This window comes from Gracilinanus agilis, chromosome 2 (assembly GCF_016433145.1).
Source record: "Gracilinanus agilis isolate LMUSP501 chromosome 2, AgileGrace, whole genome shotgun sequence".
Lineage (NCBI taxonomy): Eukaryota > Metazoa > Chordata > Mammalia > Didelphimorphia > Didelphidae > Gracilinanus > Gracilinanus agilis.
This window is the reverse complement of record NC_058131.1, coordinates 164,297,532-164,314,495: the sequence shown is the minus strand read 5'-3', so window position 1 is coordinate 164,314,495 and position 16,964 is coordinate 164,297,532. Positions and strand designations below refer to the sequence as shown.

The 16,964-nt window shown below is 40.9% G+C and overlaps 1 protein-coding gene across 1 annotated transcript in view; it reads right to left on the bottom strand.

Annotated features, from left to right (window-relative positions):
- Positions 1-3,651: 3,651 nt before the first annotated feature.
- Positions 3,652-16,964, bottom strand: part of SH2D4A (SH2 domain containing 4A) — a 112,595-nt gene continuing 99,282 nt past the window's right edge. Inside the window, exons 9-10 of the mRNA XM_044663523.1 lie at positions 5,144-5,364; positions 3,652-3,744 (exon numbers count right to left, since the gene is read on the bottom strand). Coding sequence (XP_044519458.1) covers positions 3,652-3,744; positions 5,144-5,364 — 314 coding nt within the window. The remainder of the gene's footprint in view (positions 3,745-5,143; positions 5,365-16,964) is intronic.

The following is a 16,964-nucleotide window of genomic DNA, read 5'->3' as shown; positions in this document are numbered from 1 at the left end:
TTCGACTGATGAGCAGAAGAGCCAAGGCTGGAATCCGGGTCCTGCCCAGGATTCATTCGCTGGTTTTGCCTGTTGCTGAATCCTCGGGGCCCTCGTCCAAACAGCCCGGCCGCGTCCGTGGACGCCCCGCAAGTTCTCCCTCCTTGCCAAACTCTCAGCTCATTCTTCGGACTCACAAGGGCTCCCGCGCTGCCGCCGAACCCCGATAAGTCCCAGCTTTGGGATGATTCCTTTCAGGACGAGGCGCATTTCTCACACCTTCATAGCCTGTGGCTCTCATTAGCACTCCTGCCTTTCCTGGTGATGGCACAAATCTGCCTGGAAAGGTCTCTGGGAGGAGGGGCAGCTTCCTGTTTTAGGAAAGTGAAAGGACTGCCTTTCATGAATGGCTGGAGACTTATCCACTCGCTTTATCTTTTCCCTTTAAGGAACAGCAATAGCATCCTGAAAGGTGAGCACCAGAAATGACCTTCAAGCTCATCCGGCCCAATTTCCCATTTAAAAATGAGTAAACTGAGGCCCGGAGAAGATAAAGACCTTTCTCGGTGCCCGTGCCGCTAACCAGAGGCTGTTTGTTAGTCCGTGTTCTATCTGTGAAATTCTACAACCCTGTAGGATGATGTATTAAGAAAGATAAATAGACAAAGATTTAAATTATTTTAAATTAATTTAATTAAATTCCTTTTAAAATATATGGAATGGGAGCCGCTAGGTAGCTTTGTGGAAAGAGAGCCAGTCCGAGAGTGGAGGTTCTGGGTTCAAATGTGGTTTCTTTAATTTCCTAGTTGTGTGACTCTGGGCAAGGCACTTCCCTAATTGCCCAGCCCTTACCACTCTTCTGACTTAGAATTGATGCGCAGTATTGATTTTTTTTTTAAACCCTTAACTTCTGTGTATTGGCTCCAAGGCAGAAGAGTGGTAAGGGTGGGCAATGGGGGTCAAGTGACTTGTCCAGGGTCATACAGCTGGGAAGTGTCTGAGGCCAGATTTGAACCTAGGATCTCCCGTCTCTAGGCCTGACTCTCAATCCACTGAGCTACCCAGCTGTCCCCTCAGTACTGATTTTAAGACAGAAGAAAAAGGTTTTATGTGTGTGTGTGTGTGTGTGTGTGTGTGTGTGTGTGTGTGTGTGTCTATATGGAATGATTCAGGGAAAATTTCACAATGGATTGTAATTGAAGACTTTCTTCATTAAAAACAAATAAATACCGAAAGCCTCCTTCCCTAATGGTGTTTAGTCCAGCTAAAAAAGCACTGAGCACATGGTAACTCTCTGAATGACAAGCCATTCAGTTGGTACAAAGAGGCTCATTGAAAGGAATGCCAGTGTAGGTTAAATGTGTGACCTTAGGCAAGTCACTCCCCCTTGGGTGGCTTCAGTTTCTTCATGCCTTCAGTGAGGGGGGGCTCAGTTCCAGGATCTCTGCTGTGCCTTCAGATCTACAATTCTGATTCTGAGGTAGCTAGCAATTCCCAATTTGTCAGTGAAGGAATTATTTTAAGTGACACAAAGGGAGGACGGATTGATCACTATCCAGAGGAGGGCTGGTGATCTCATGGGGGTGAAGGGGCCTAGAGTCTGGGGCAGAGGACAACTGGTTCAAAGAATTGAAGATGCTCCCTTTAGGGATGAAAATATTCGGGGGAGCCATGCTGGCTCTCTTAAACCATTTGAAAGACCATCAGGTGAAAATGAAAATAGATTTGTCTCATTTAATCTTGAGGTGGGGGTAGAACTTAACTGGAAATGGCAAAAAAAAAAAAATCAGAGCAGCTAGGTGGCTCAGTGGTTAGAGAGCCAGATCTAGGGATGGGAGGTCCTGGATTCAAATGTGACCTCAGATACTTCCTAGCTGTGTGACCCTGGGCAAGTCACTTAATCTCCATTGCCTAGCTCTTAGCACTCTTCTGCCTTGGAATCCAATACACAGTATTGATTCTAACACAGAAGAGAAGGGTTTTTAAAAAAATCAGATCTAGGCTTGATGAAGGAAGGAAAGTTCAAAAACAAGGCATCCAAAAAGGTGGAAATGGGCTGCCTAAATAATAATAATAGATAAGATTCATTTAGCATTTACTATGCATTCTTTGTGCTAAATGCTTTATAATTATTATCTTTTTTGATCCTTACAACAACCCTGGGAGGTAGGTGTGATTATTATCCCCATTTAAAATATAAGGAAACTGAGGCAAATAGAGATTCAGTAACTTGCCCAAAGTCATACAGCTAACGTGTGAGGCTGGATTTGAACTCAGGAGTGCCTAACTCTAGACCCAGAATTCTATCTACTGTAGCATTTAGCTGCCTTGCAGCTTTTTCCTTACTGGAGGTCTTCAAAGAAAAAGTTGGGTGATGCCTTCTTGACTCTCTTGTCATTGGGATTCTTGTTGCAATATGGGTTGAACTAGATCTCCAGTTGTGATCCAATGTACCCAGGACCACCGGCACTGAAGGCCACGCCTGTAAAGGGTCCCAGCCGGCCACGGTGGGATGGAGGATGAGAGGAAGAGAAATTTGTCTCCCTGAGTGTGTATGTGTCTACTGGCTTTGGACCTAGATGGAAGTCGTCCTCCTTAACACAAAGATTGGTTCATGAAGAGTTGAATGTGACTTGAATCAGGATAAAAAAATTACTCCTATGAATGCACAAACCTATCCTTCTACACTATGTGCCAAAATATAGAAGAGCACACATTTTAAAACTTTATATTTTCGAAATGCTTTCACTCAAAGTATTTCCTTTGATCTTTAACAGCAGCTCTGTGAGGTAGGCAGGGCAGGTGTCTGTTTTTATTTTCATTTGGAAGATGGGAAAGCTGTGGCTGAGAGACTTTATGTGACTCACCTGGAATTCATGCAACATTTACAAATGAGGCAAAGTTTTCCACCACTCGGCTCAAATATCTGTCTTTCGACTGAATTTTTTCCATTTTTCTTTCCTACGTGATTCCAAAGAATATGAAAACCAAAGTGAGTTTTCAGCTTCCTCTATCCTATTTTGGTCAGGATTTATAATTTCAACTGATTGAGGGACTCCCAGTATGAAAATTCTTTTCAGGGATAGAGAAGGGGGTAATTCATCTGGTCTTCGAGAGTTGCCTGGGCATTGAGAGGATGGGGGGCTTTTCCACGGCCACAGAGCTTGTATGTGTCAGAGGCAGACTTGACCCTCAGCCTTTGTGACTATAACCCAGCCTGCCTTTCCACAATACTACACGGCCTGCCTTTATTATTTTTTAAAAAGCAATTTGAGTTCTAGTAAGCAATGCTGTAGAACCCTGAAGCCTTTTGAACTCGTGCAAAGAAGAGATATGTCATGTAATCATTCTGGTTTTTGAAAGACATCTTACTTCCCAAGGCTTTAACTCCTTCTCTATGTTTTCCTTCATGTGGTTCAGCAAAGCTGCTCTCTTAATGTTTAGCTACTTTGCTGAACTTGGGAAATCTTCTGGTTCCCCTTCGAGAACTTAAGTGACAGAAGACGACTTTCCCACCAACATCAATCTTTGGAGTTTGAGTGAACAGAGATTCTTCTAACAACATTGGGGTCCTTTCTGCAGAGTGAAAAAATACCATGCTCTGAGCTTTAGTGATGTTCCTTCTGGGAAAGGCCCAGCTACAAGTTGAAGGACAAAAACTGGTTGGTGCTGTCACTCAAAGAGATCCAGATAGTCGGGGGGCTGGTCCTGCTGGCCACAGGGGTAGAGCAGAAGCTCTTTCCCCAAGGACGTGATGGGTTCTTCCTGTAAACAGAAAACACACTATTCAGGTGTGTGTGTGTGTGTGTGTGTACCCATGTGCTGGACCAAAAGCCAACCATCTGAGTGATGACACTGTGTGGACAAGGCATTCACGGCCCGTGCACAAGGTGATGTCCCCAGGAGGATTTCAGTTCCCATTTGTCCCTCCTACAATTATCTTCATTTTTAAGGCTATCTCATTTTTTTAGAGTTTTCTCATCCAGAAATTCTAATCTATATACAGTCTCTTGGACTGAAAACCTCTCAGCTTTCATGCTCAAGTTGTCTCCTTTTTAAAGATTCTGTCCTCAGTGGTTGGTCACTACTCTGCTCCTTCTAGGGGAGAGACCACACTCCCTTCCTGCCTCCCCTGCTCTTTGCCCCCAGCAGGGTACTCCTGGGAGTTTTGTTTTGTTTTTTAAAGGCAGAACAGAAAAAGCACATTCAGTATAAGAGTTCTGATTGGGGAAAGAATCATAGTTTGAAGACAGGAATTTTGATGCTAATGCTATTTGCCTTGATTTCTGCCACCACCCTAGTTCAAGCTCTTATCTCCTCTGTTTTTTGGGATTCTAACTGGTCTCCCTGTTTCTGATCTCTCCTCTTTTCAATCCATCTTCCACAGCTGCCCAATGCAGAATACTCAGAATATATATCTGCCCTTGTCATTCCTCTTCTCAGAATCTTTAGTGCCTCCATATTGCTTTTAAGAGAAAATATATCCTCACTGGTTGGCATCTAAAGACCTCTGAAATCTGGCTCCCACATACTTTTCCAGACTTATTTCACATCAAGTACCTTTCATACACTCTGCATTCTAATCATACCAGCCTCTCTGCTGTCCCCCATGCATGACATGTCATCAACTGCCTTTGGCTTTTGCTGTTCTCTAGTTCTTGAAGGTGCTTTCTTCCTCCTTTTGGCTTTTGGAACCCCTCGCTTCCTTCAAAGCAAAGGTCAGATGCCACCTCCTTCATGAAGTCTTTTTTTTTTAACCCCTACCTTCCATCTTAAAATCAATACTATGTATTAGTTCCAAAGCAGAAGAGCAATAAGGGCTACCCAAGTGGAATTGTGACTTGCCCAGGGTCATGCAACTAGGAAGTATCTGAGGTCAGATTTGGATTCAGGACCTCCCATCTCTAGTCCTGGCTCTCTATCTGCTGAGCCACCCTTCTCCTTCCATGAAGTCTTTGCTGAGAATCTGGGAAATTACTTTGTCTTACTTTGTAAGCATTTGCATCTCTGTTAATGTAGTACCCCATCTGTTTCCTTGTGAGCAGGGACAGTTTCCCCCATTTTTCTTTATTCCTGGAACCCAATACATCCCTTTGCACATGGTAGGTTTTAGTAAATATTCACTGAATTGCCCTCATAAGGAAATAATGATTTAAAGGTTTACCTTGTGATATTCCACTAAATCTGCCAGAGTGGAATGCTGTAGCTGGTCCACTCCCAGGAAGCTGTAGGAATCCGTGGAGGCATCAATCAGGAAGTGTTTGGCCCCCTCCTTTGAGAGGTAGGACAGAGCATAGCCTTTTATCTTCTCACTGACTCTGATCAGGAAACTGCCAGGGACTTTTGTACTCAAGAGCTCATTTGCTCTCTTTTGAGTAAGAATTCCTGTAGAAGAAACACATCAGGGACCTCAGACTAGAAAAAGCCAGTAGTTTTCCCCACCCCAGCTCAACTCAGGGGAGTTTCAAACAAAAAAACAAGGCCACTTTACCCCTACCTTTCTTTTTTAATTCTCTCCAGAAATGTAGTAAAGATCCTTATCAATATCAATATCTATTTTTATCCTTATCATAATCCTGGTCATTAGCCTTAAGAATTTGTGATCATTGGGCAGGGAGGAAATTTGTTTTCCTGTCTATGAGATTTCCTTTTTTTTTTTTTTTCCATTTCATTTCCTTAAAAAAAAAAGTTCTGAACTTCTCAAACCCCAAATAAGGTGAAAATATTTCTATACAAAGTGAGAAAGAAAACGCTCCTGTATGCTGTGAATCTGTACCATGGACAGATTGCTTGTTCCTCCAAGTCTACAACAACAAATTTAACGTATTATTTTCTCAGCTGTCTTTCCTGCTTGCATTTTTTTAAAATGAAAAGGAACTTCTAAGCAGATGTACTATGTACAAAATAAGAAGTGTGAGCTGTTCCCACCGTACAAGAGAATGCGCTACCACTGATGGTACTGCTTATAATGAATACTGGCTTGCTTTGATGATGCAGTGCCTCAAATATAGTAAATGCCTGATAATGTTTATTGGTAGAGATGACCAACTTTGAAAGGTTAACTATCAACATAAGCCACCAATCCTAATTCCAAAGGACTTAGGATAAAACCTGGTCCTTAAGGGGCACAGTGCACCTAGAGCCAGAAACATCCAAGCCCAAAGCTATCTTCTGACACGTACTAGCTGGGTGACCCTGGGTGCTTCATTTTACCTCCTTTTGCCTCAGTTTCCCTATAACAGCACCTATCTCTCAGAATTTCTATGAGGATCAAATGAGATAATAAGTGTAAGGTACTTGGCACATATTAAGTGCTATATGAATGTTAGCTATTATTATGAAAAATGCTAGTCACCTCCAGATAGAGAGCCAATCAATGTACAGGGCAGATTAAAACCTTTTTTAGGACGTGGCTAATGCAGGAATTTGTTTTGCTTAACTATATATAAAAATACACACACATATCTATGTATATAGATATATATTTGTTAACGGCTCTTTTTTTTTTTTTTGCCTTCTCAATGGATGGGGAGAGAGAGTTTATAAATAATATAAATGTTAAAAAAAATTGAAAATGAAAAATAAAGTTGAATTTTTAAAAAGGCTTGTTGATCAATTGCTTACTTGGAAACAGTAATTGCAAATAGTCCTGCTTGGCCTTCAGTTGTTAGGGTAACCCCCTAATTTTAGGGATGAGGAAATTGGGAAATTTTTTTTTCATATATAACAGAGATGAATACCAGATTATGGGTCAGCTCTCCAAATTTTTGTTGGGACCCTATATTGTCAGCGAATAGATAAGGCTACCGTGGGTGGCATAAGAAGTATGAAATTGAGATTTAATGGTTATTCTCTGTCACAATGGCAAGAATTTGATCTAGTGAGAAGCCAAGCCAAGAACCACAGTCCTCTAACAATCCTACTGCATTGTCTACTACTCATGACTGCCTAACATCTCACTACCCTTAGAAAATGTAAAACTATTGATTTTCTCTATAATTTAGACATTTGAATACTTCTCATCAACCTTCTCCCCAGTGAACAAGGTTTCCCCCAGGCTTCTTCCCATTCCCCCTTCTAATTCTTATCATCATTTAATAGCTTTAATCCATACACAGACACTGCACCTATCACCGACAGCACCCTGTTGACACTCTATGTTTCTTTCTTAGACCATAGTTAATATTTTTCAATGCAATCAAGACCCCTGGTAAAAGAGTTCCCCACTTTTAATTGGGAATTGTACTTGGCTGCTCAAGCAGTCAGTGTAGAGAAAGGCTGTTCCATGTAAAACAGAAAAAAAAAATTTCCATTTCTTTTCTTGATAAAAGACCTTTAATTACAAGAGAAGAAAAGGACCTGCTTCCACTTCCTGACTCCCACCCCCAAACTGTCTCTATTTATTATCTTTCATGAAGTCTGGGCATTCAGAATTCAAATGGAGCCCAATTTAGTAATTTCCCAATTCCAGAGATACTTGATTGTACCCAGGCTACCATTTACTTTCCTTTTTTTTTTTTCAGATATAACAGGGATGAATACCAGATTATGGGTCAATTCTCCACATTTCTGTTGGGACTGTAGCTTGTCAGTGAATATGTACAGCTACCATTGGGGATATAAGAGGTACAGAGGCATGTGGGAGCAATGGCAGCCAAACTCTTTCCAAATCCTTCTCAAAGGGAAAACTTAATCACAAGATCCTTGCAATATGGAAATCGCCATAGAATATGGAAATTTAATGCTAGTCTGGTTGAATAAGAATGCAAAGCCTGTTCTTTATCTGTAAATAAGCCTCTTAAGACAGTGGGGGAGAGGAAAGATGGCAGGGTAGAGAAAGTGGGCATACACACTCTGCAGCCTTTCTAAAGATCTCAAGTCACTCTGGACCTCAGAAAAGACTCTTGTCTCTTGAGGTCAGAGTCCTCCAATTGGAGGGGCTTTGGAAAGGGTCATAAAAAAGAGCAAAATTGAAGTGGGGGAAGGAGGAGGGGCTTCTTGCCTCGGAACCTTGGGGAGAGGAAGTGGCACCCCTTGGGGCAGGAGGGGCTGCAGACTTGGGGCAGGTGGCTAGCGGAGTGCCAAGGTCGGGGAGCTGGCTCAAGAAGCACAGGAGAGCCCCGTGTCTGGCTGTGGACATGGTGCAACCAGCTTTGGGGAGGAGACTGCTAAGGGAAGGTCTAGCTGCATGTGACTGGTGCCTTTTCTCTCTTTGTCCTACTTTTTGTTATTTAGTAAATAATTATAAGTTAGTCGTCTGAGAATTTTACTCTTAACAAGAGGAAGAAGGGACCTCGGAAGCCTCTAGTCCATACTCTTCATTTTGCATGTGAAGACCTGAGGGGCAGAGAAATGATGTGGTCTGCCCATTATCATAGCAAAGCTGGTCCCTCCAAATCCAATCACATACTTAGAGTATCATATTCGCAACTTATGACAGTGAGGTGACACAATGGATAGGGTACTAGAGTCAGGAAGGCTGTAGACACTTAGAAACTGTATGACCCTGGGCAACTCTGTTTGCCGCTGTTTGCCTCAGTTTCCCCAACTGTAAAATGGGGATAATAATGGCATCTATTTCCCAAGGTTGTTGTGAGGATCAAATGAGATGATATTTGCAAAACGGGGAGGCTGGTCCATTGTAGGCACTTATTAAGATAAATGCTTCCTTCCTAGAGGAGAGGAATATTTGGGAGAAGGCCAAAGAATCAGGAGTAATCATTTCCTCTTACAGTCAAGAAAAATCCATGGAGTGGCAAAAAGTGTTAGGTGTTTCTTCTTCCCTTCCTCTTCTTGGGGCTTCCATTGTAGTCAATAAATATCTATTAAGTCCTACTATATGCCAGACACCGTGTTCAACACTGGGGATACAAATAGAAGAAAAAGGAAGTTCCTGCCCTCAGAAGCTTCCATTTTAGAGGGGAAAAACAATACATAAAAGGTACAGAAAAGAGGGAAAGGAGGATGTATGGCTGTCTTGAGCACTTCCATAAATGAAAGGTTCCAGGAGGGACTCACCAATGAGAAGAAGAAGGATGAGGAGACTGTCGGGGTGGAGGGACAGGAGCAGGTCCCTTGCACTGACACAGTGACTGACACCTAATCAATACCTTGCTCAAACAGTTTTGGTCACTCCTTAATGTCTACTGCATGAAGTTGAAACTCCTTGGCTTGGCATTCAAAGACTTGTTGTCTAATCCCATTTTAAAATAGCCCCCTCCCGGACGTTCTATATGAAGCTACACCAAACACCCTGGTGCATCTCTGGCATAACCTAGACTTTTCTGCCTTGTTACTTTTGCTCACTGTGTTCCTCATACCTAGAACATTATACCTTGTCCCCTGCTGAATTCCTTCCCAGCCTTAAAAGCCATGCTCAGATAACCCGGCATTCTTTAACTCCTACCCTGCCTCACTTTCCATGTCTCTCCCCATCTCCAAACTCTAGTTAAATAATGGTATTTTCTTACCTGCAAGGAAAGAAAGATACAAACATTTTTAAAAGCACCTACTATGTGCCAAGGATGGTACTAAGCACTTTACAAATATAATCTCATTTGATCTTCACAGAAACCCTAATTATTGTTATTATTATATCCAACTATTAAAAATAATAATAAAACACTTCACAATCCTCGAACATTTAACTTTCCAAATTATTTTCCTACAAATCTTCTTATTGGGTCAGGAGTATAAGTATTATTAGCCCTATTTTATAGGTGAGAAAACCAAGTCCTATAGTGATAAAGCAATTTGCCAATAGTCAAGGACTCAAGCCCAGATTTTTCTGACACCAAAAGCCAGAGCTCTTTCAAGCACAACACAGCAGACAGGTTGTTCGTGGATAAAAAGCAAAAATCTGATAAAGAGAAAGACTCCTGTATATCAAACCTGGAATTTCTCATTACTTCTATGGGTGAAGCAGAGTGTCACATTTGACAGGGATTCTTTTGCATTCTGAGAAGAAAATCATAATGGAAAGTTACAGCCAGATCCACGTCGAAGGTCAAAATCCCCCCGAAAACAGGTCATGTTATAGATCTGATTAGATTATAATACAGGAAGATTATCCGAAGAGGCCGTCTGTTGGCTGGCAATCTAAAGCCACTTTCCATACTTGGATCATAATGAAATAATTTCATGGTGAATCACCAATAATGACTAAGCTGTGTGGGCAGTGATTCCACAGACAGGTCCAAAGAATTCAAGACTGTTAGGCTTTGACCTTCTTCAAGCAAGCCTCGTATCTAAAACTGTCCACACACACACAGTTATACTGAGACTGCTATACAAATGTTTTCATCTGAATCTTTTTTCTCTTTCTTTGATTTTTTGGGGAGCATTAGGGTAGACCTAGTAGTAGTATCATTGAATCAAAGACTGCACAGTTTAGAAATATTTACTTGGGAGGCCATGAAGAGGATTGAAGAAAGAAGGAAAGAAGGGTTTAAAACTTGTAAATTGTTTTTAAATTAAAAAGATATGTATTGTGGGGGCAGTTGGGTGGTTTAGTGGATTAAGAGTTAGGCTTGGGTTCAAATCTGGCCTCAGACATTTCCTAGCTGTGTGACCCTGGGCAAGTCACTTGACTCCAATTGCCTAGCTTTTACCACTCTTTTGCCTTGGAACCAATACACAGTATTGATTCTTTTTTTAATTTTTTTTTAACCATTACCTTCTGTCTTAGAATTAATACTGTGTATTAGTTCCAAGGAAGAAAAGTGGTAAGGGCCAGGCAATGGGGGTTAAGTGACTTGCCCAGGGTCACACAACTAGGAAGTGTCTGAGGTCAGATTTGAACTCGGGATCTCTCATTTCTGGGACTGGCTTTCAATCCACTGAGCCACCCAGCTGCTCTTCCCAGACAGAAGATAAAGACATAAAAAAAATGTATTGTGAGGGCATCTAGGTAGCATAGTAAATAGAGGTCCAGGCAGGGAGTTGGGAGGACCTAGGCTCAAATCTAGCCTTGGACATTTCCTGGCTATATGACCTGGGGCAAGTCACTTAAGCCTAATTCCCTAGCCCTTTCTCTTTGGCCTTGGAGTTGTTATGGAGACAGAAAGTAAGGGATTTAAAAAAGCTATGTAGCATGTATGTACACATTTATAGTATGTTATATATATTATACATGTTATATAGTATGTTATGTTTATAGCATGTTTATAGTTTATGAAAAAGAATTCCTCTAGAGGCAAATTCTACTGTATTTAAAATAGAATTTTATTTGCAACAAAATATATATGCAACTTTTCATAAATTTTTCTACTATAAAAAACCTGAATTGCATCTGCATGGAAAGGGACTTCCAAAAATTAAGTAAAAGTCCAAGACTAGAAATTGTTCAGTTATAGAGTTTGGTGAATTCTTTGTAATATGTACAATCGCTAGATGTTCCAGATGCAACCTTTAGAAGTCCCCCCCAATAGTTATCAACGCCTTGCCCCCCCAAATAAAGTAGGCAATAACGATATTTTATTCTTTGACTCCATGCCTACTACCTTCAAAAACACCTTTAGGTTTTTAGCGCAACTTCCTCCTGGAACCTTTAGGAAGCTTTTTGTAATGCACAGCCCTTCCTTATGGGCTCAAAGCCATACTCAGAGAACAACCTCTTCAACAACCCAGAGTCATTCCGATTATATCTTGGTGCTTCCCAAGGGACCGTTAGGGTCATCTGGCTTCTCATATCAGGGCTCCCTTAGAGATAGATTCTGCACTCTTACAGGAAACTTTAATTCTGCTTGTTTCCCCTTCCTGCTAGTTTCCCCAAGTCTCCCATATTGTGTCTTTGGGTTAGCTCCAGATCAGGTATCATAAGTCTACAGAAGTCCAAAAATAGTCTGGAAGGGGCCCAGGGATCCTTGAACTTCATAAGAATTGCAAGGGAAGAGGAGAACCCAAATGGCTCTGATCATCTGATGCAGCTGCTTTGTGACCTCCCCAGTTGGAAGAGATTTCTTTTATCTGATCTTATAGTCCTTTATGTTCTCTTTATGTCCTTATATTTCTAATTTGCAGTTTACCCATGTATCCCCACCTTGGAGGTGTCCTAGAAAACAGTCATCACTTCATTTGTCTTTATCGGCATTACATAGCAATGGGAAAAGGGGAATGAAAAGGTGTTTCCTTTATTAGTCTTGTTTAAAAACGATTGGGTCTTACTAATGTACTGTTGGTGGAGTTATGTTCTGATCCAACTATTCTGGAGAGCAACGGGGAACTATGCCCAAAGGGCTCTAAAACTGTGCATACCCTTTGATCCATCAATACTATTACTAAGCCTGTATCCCAAAGAATTTTTTTTTTAAAAAGAGGGGAGAAAGAACCTCTTTGTATAAAAATATTTATTGCAGCTTTTTTTTTTGGTAGAAAAGGATTGAAAATTAGGGAGATATTCATCAATTGGGGAATTATGGTATATGATTGGGATAAAATACTGTTGTGCTATATGAATGATGAACAGGACGATTTCAGAAAAATCTGAAAAGACTTATATGAACTGATACAAAGTGAAGTAACCAGAATCAGAAGAACATTTTACATAGTAACAGCAATTTTTTTTTATGAACAACTATGAATGACCTAGTTATTCTCAGCAATGCAGTGATCTAAGACAATCCCAGAGACTCATAATGGAAAATGCCATCTGCCCTGCAAGAAAGAACTGATGGAATCTGAATACAAACTGAAAAATAACATATTTCACATTTTTTGTTTGAGATCTCTTCAACAAAATGACTTATATGGAAAGATGTAAAATCTATCATATGGCTTACTATCTCAGGGATGGGAGCAAGGAGGGAGTGAGGGAGGAAGAGAGGGTGGGGAAGGAGGGAGAGAATTTGGAACTCAAAATTTTAAAGAAAATGAATGTTAAAATATTCTTACATGTAATTGGGGAAAATAAGATTTTTTTTAAAAGAAAAAGTCAGCTAATCTAAAAAAATGATTAAGTCTTTAAGGTCTATAGTGTATCATTAAAAAAATACAGGGGCAGCTGGGTAGCTCAGTGGAGTGAGAGTCAGGCCTAGAGACAGGAGGTCCTAGGTTCAAACCTGGCCTCAGCCACTTCCCAGCTGTGTGACCCTGGGCAAGTCACTTGACCCCCATTGCCCACCCTTACCAATCTTCCACCTATGAGACAATACACCGAAGTACAAAGGTTTTAAAAAAATACATGTTATTAATGGCTTTTGTTTTTAGACTCTATATTTCCCAGGATATCCTTCCCCCCAGACCCTCCTAGAGAGTCATGCTTTATAATAAGGAATTTTAAAAGTCAGGGAGTACAGGAAGATATCAGCAAAATTCTGCTTTGTCATTATAATTTCATAGTTTTCAGGTTTGATTGCTTTATTGTTTTTTTCTTTCTTTCTTTTCTTTTTTTTTTTTAACAATTTGGCAATGTATACAGTACATTGTTTTCCTGGCCCTACTTATTTTGTTGTTGTTGTTGTTCAGTTGTTTCAATAGTGTCTGGCTCTCTGTGACCCCATTTGGGGTTTCCTTGGCAGAAACATTGAAGTGGTTTACTATTTTCTTCTCCAGCTCATTTTATAGATGAGGAAACCAAGGCAAACAGGGCTAAGTGACTTGCTCGGGGTTACAAAGCTAGTGTCTAGGGCTAGATTTGAACTCAGGTCTTCCTGACTCTAAGTCTGGTGCCCTATTCACTGTGCAACTGAGCTGCCTTGACTTATTTTACATAAGTTCATATAAGAATTCCAATGCTCTTTTTATATTCATCCTACTCATTGTTTATTACAACACAGTAAGGTTCCATTACATTCATGTACAACTTTTTTAGTTATATCCCAACAGTGGAGACCTGCTTCATTTTTAATTCTTCACTTCTGTATCATAAGCTACTTTAAATATTTTGGTGTGTATGGGACCCTTATTTTGTCCCCCTGACTTCCTTGGTCATATGTCTAGCAGTGGAATTTTACAGTAAAAGAAATGTACACTTAGTCATTTTCTTCTCCTAATTTCAAATTGCTTTCTAATTAACCAATCCACAACTCTACCAACAATGTATGAATATGCTCATCTTTCAATAATCTTTTCTACCATTGATTATGATTATTTCATTTTTGTGATGACTGTAGTGCAATAGGGTGCATGTCAGCCCTGCAAAGCCTTGCTGCAGAGTTTTCTGTCAGTTGATAAGGGTTTAGAATCTTGAGGAAGTTTCAGTTGACCCGGGAGACTCGTGGAGAGGAGAAGGGTCAATCTGAGCTCTTTCTTTGGATTGAAACCTGACCTATATTCTGCAGCTTTTCTTTTAAAAATTGTTAGCTTAGCTAATTCCTTTGAATCTCCCTAACCTCCCTTATTCCCCATCTTCATTTCCCTGCCTGATTTTCTGAGGTGTTCAAAGGAGGGTAGATTGGAGTGTTAGTTTTAAACCTGATAGTCTAAATAGTCAAATAGGGCTTACCCTTTTTACAAATTATCTATTGAATCATTGTATCCAACTTCCTTAACTCTATTGATTATAAAACCACTTGAGAGCTGAGTTAAGGCAGATCCTTTCTCAGTTTCACGTTCCTGTCTCCCTCTCCCACCTGAAGCTTTCTCTAGGCAGTCTGTGTTCCTTAGGCAACAGCTGTTTGCCCAAAGTATCTCATCCGATCCCTTACAACTCCTTATACCTCTGTGTTTATATTCCCTAAAATCAGTCATTCCCTTACTACTTCTACCACCTCAATTTACCACCTTTACCATTATACCTTCCTTATTCACTTTACTGCCTTAGGGATTCACAAACCCTATCCACAGTGCCTTGTCCTCTTGTCCAACCTTATCTCTGCCTTAATTTCCCTACTACCTCTAGCCTATTCCCTTGATTACCTCCAGCCTTTGGTCTCATATCTCCCCATTGCCTCAGTCCCATATTACATCTCCTTATTCCCTTATTACATCCTGCAAATTCCCTTATTACATGACTGAAATTTCAAGAGGCAGTATTTCTGGATATTAATTTATTAACTGACTGACCAATCAAGACAACTTAATTTGGTCAAATGCTTCTCTCAGAAATCAAAGACCAGGCAGTTCCCTGGACTAGATCCATAAATATAATTGTGGGAGCTCATTATTCAGCTCCTCCTTTGGAAATCCCAAGACATCTCTAATTGGTAAATAGCTAATTGGAGGCTGTCCATCAAATGGTGAGTAGCCCCATGTCTTTCAGGAAGAGCTTCATTATCTTCCTTATCTATGAATTGGGTTTTATTGGTGGGGAGACATTTCTTGGGGTTCCTAAGAATAAGGGAAATATATGCAAAAATCAATGAACTGATTGGGGCCTCTAATCCAAAACTCCAGATATAGGAATAATTATATATATACATATATATGCATATATATGTATATGTATATAGTATGCATGTATGTATTGAAAATTCTCTAATTATGTTTTTTTTAAACCCCCTTAATTTCGGTGTATTGTCTCATAGGTGGAAGAGTGGTGAGGGTGGGCAATGGGGGTCAAGTGACCTGCCCAGGGTCACACAGCTGGGAAGTGGCTGAGGCTGGGTTTGAACCTAGGACCTCCTGTCTCTAGGCCTGACTCTCACTCCACTGAGCTACCCAGCTGCCCCTCTCTAATTATCTTTGACATTATTTGAGATGACATAAAAATTCAATTCAAAGAATGAGTCACTTTTATGAAGCAATTTAAGGTGCACAAAGTACTTTCTTCACAACAACTTAGTGAGATAGGTTGTATAAGTATCCTTACTTCCATTTTATGGATAATGAAACTGAGGCAGTGAGTGACTTAACTAGTTACTTGACAAGCAAATATCAGAGGTAGGATTAGAACTCAGGTCTTGTCTGACACCGAGCCCAGGATTCTTTCCTGTATTCCTGTCGGTTTACTAATGTTGAAGTTACATGGAAGAGAGGAAGGGGAAAAAAGATGGGTGTTGATGTAGAAGGAGGGATCCTTTGCAGGTGATCAGGTTGGGTTGGAAGAAATCAGGGCAGTAATAATGCTGTACTGATACAACAACAACCAAGTAAAAGCCAGGGGATGTTGGTCATGTCCATGTAGAAGTAAATAACTGTGTCAAGTGATCAGAGGCATTTGTGTTCCCCATTTCCCTTAAAACTCTTATGAAAGTCCAAGTATCCCTAGGACCCCTACAAACTGTGTTTGGACTACTGCCCGCTTATGAGACCTGATCTGGAGTGTAGCTAACACTGTGCGGAGAGACACAGCTTCGGGGACACCGAGAAAACACCAGAAGTGAAGTTTCTGGAAAGAGCTCAGAGTTTCTAAGGGAGCTCTAATATAGACACTAAGTGACAGGCTATAAAGGAAGTAGCACTGGGTTACTGAGGGACTTGGGTGAGATGTTCTCTGATTATGGCTTACTTATGGTCCCATAAGTAAGAGCTGTGAATTACAAGACCTATAGATTGTTCAAGTTTGAAGATACTTCCTAAATGATTCCCTAGAGACGTGCTGGTGAACCTATGGCACGCATACAGGAGAATGCTGGAGAGTGCTGCCCCCTTCCCCTTTACCACCATACCTGAGGACAATTCTCACATGACTCACCCCTCTGTCCAGCAGCCCAATGGTAGTGCTTCCTCCCTCCCCTGTCTGGGGTAAGGCAGGAGGCTCACATGCTGCACGGGGGTTACAGTTTTGGCACTCAGTCTCTAGAAGGTAAGGTTAGTCATCACTGCCCTAGAGTCAGTTATAGGAGGTTGTACTAATGTACTACATCTAAGTTCAAAGTTCTTTCTCACAAGATACCTCTAGGAAACCTTTAAGTCTGAGAAGCAGTTGATATGGGGCGGACTAGATGGTTTATGAGTTTCCAACTCTCAGTTTCTGTGATTCCCAAAGGCAAGCTATATATTTCCCTTGTTACCCCTGAAATATGAAGTGCAATTCTCTCTCTCTCCCTTCCCCCCTCCCTCCCTCCCTTTCTCTCTCTCTCTCTCTCTCTCTCTCTCTCTCTCTC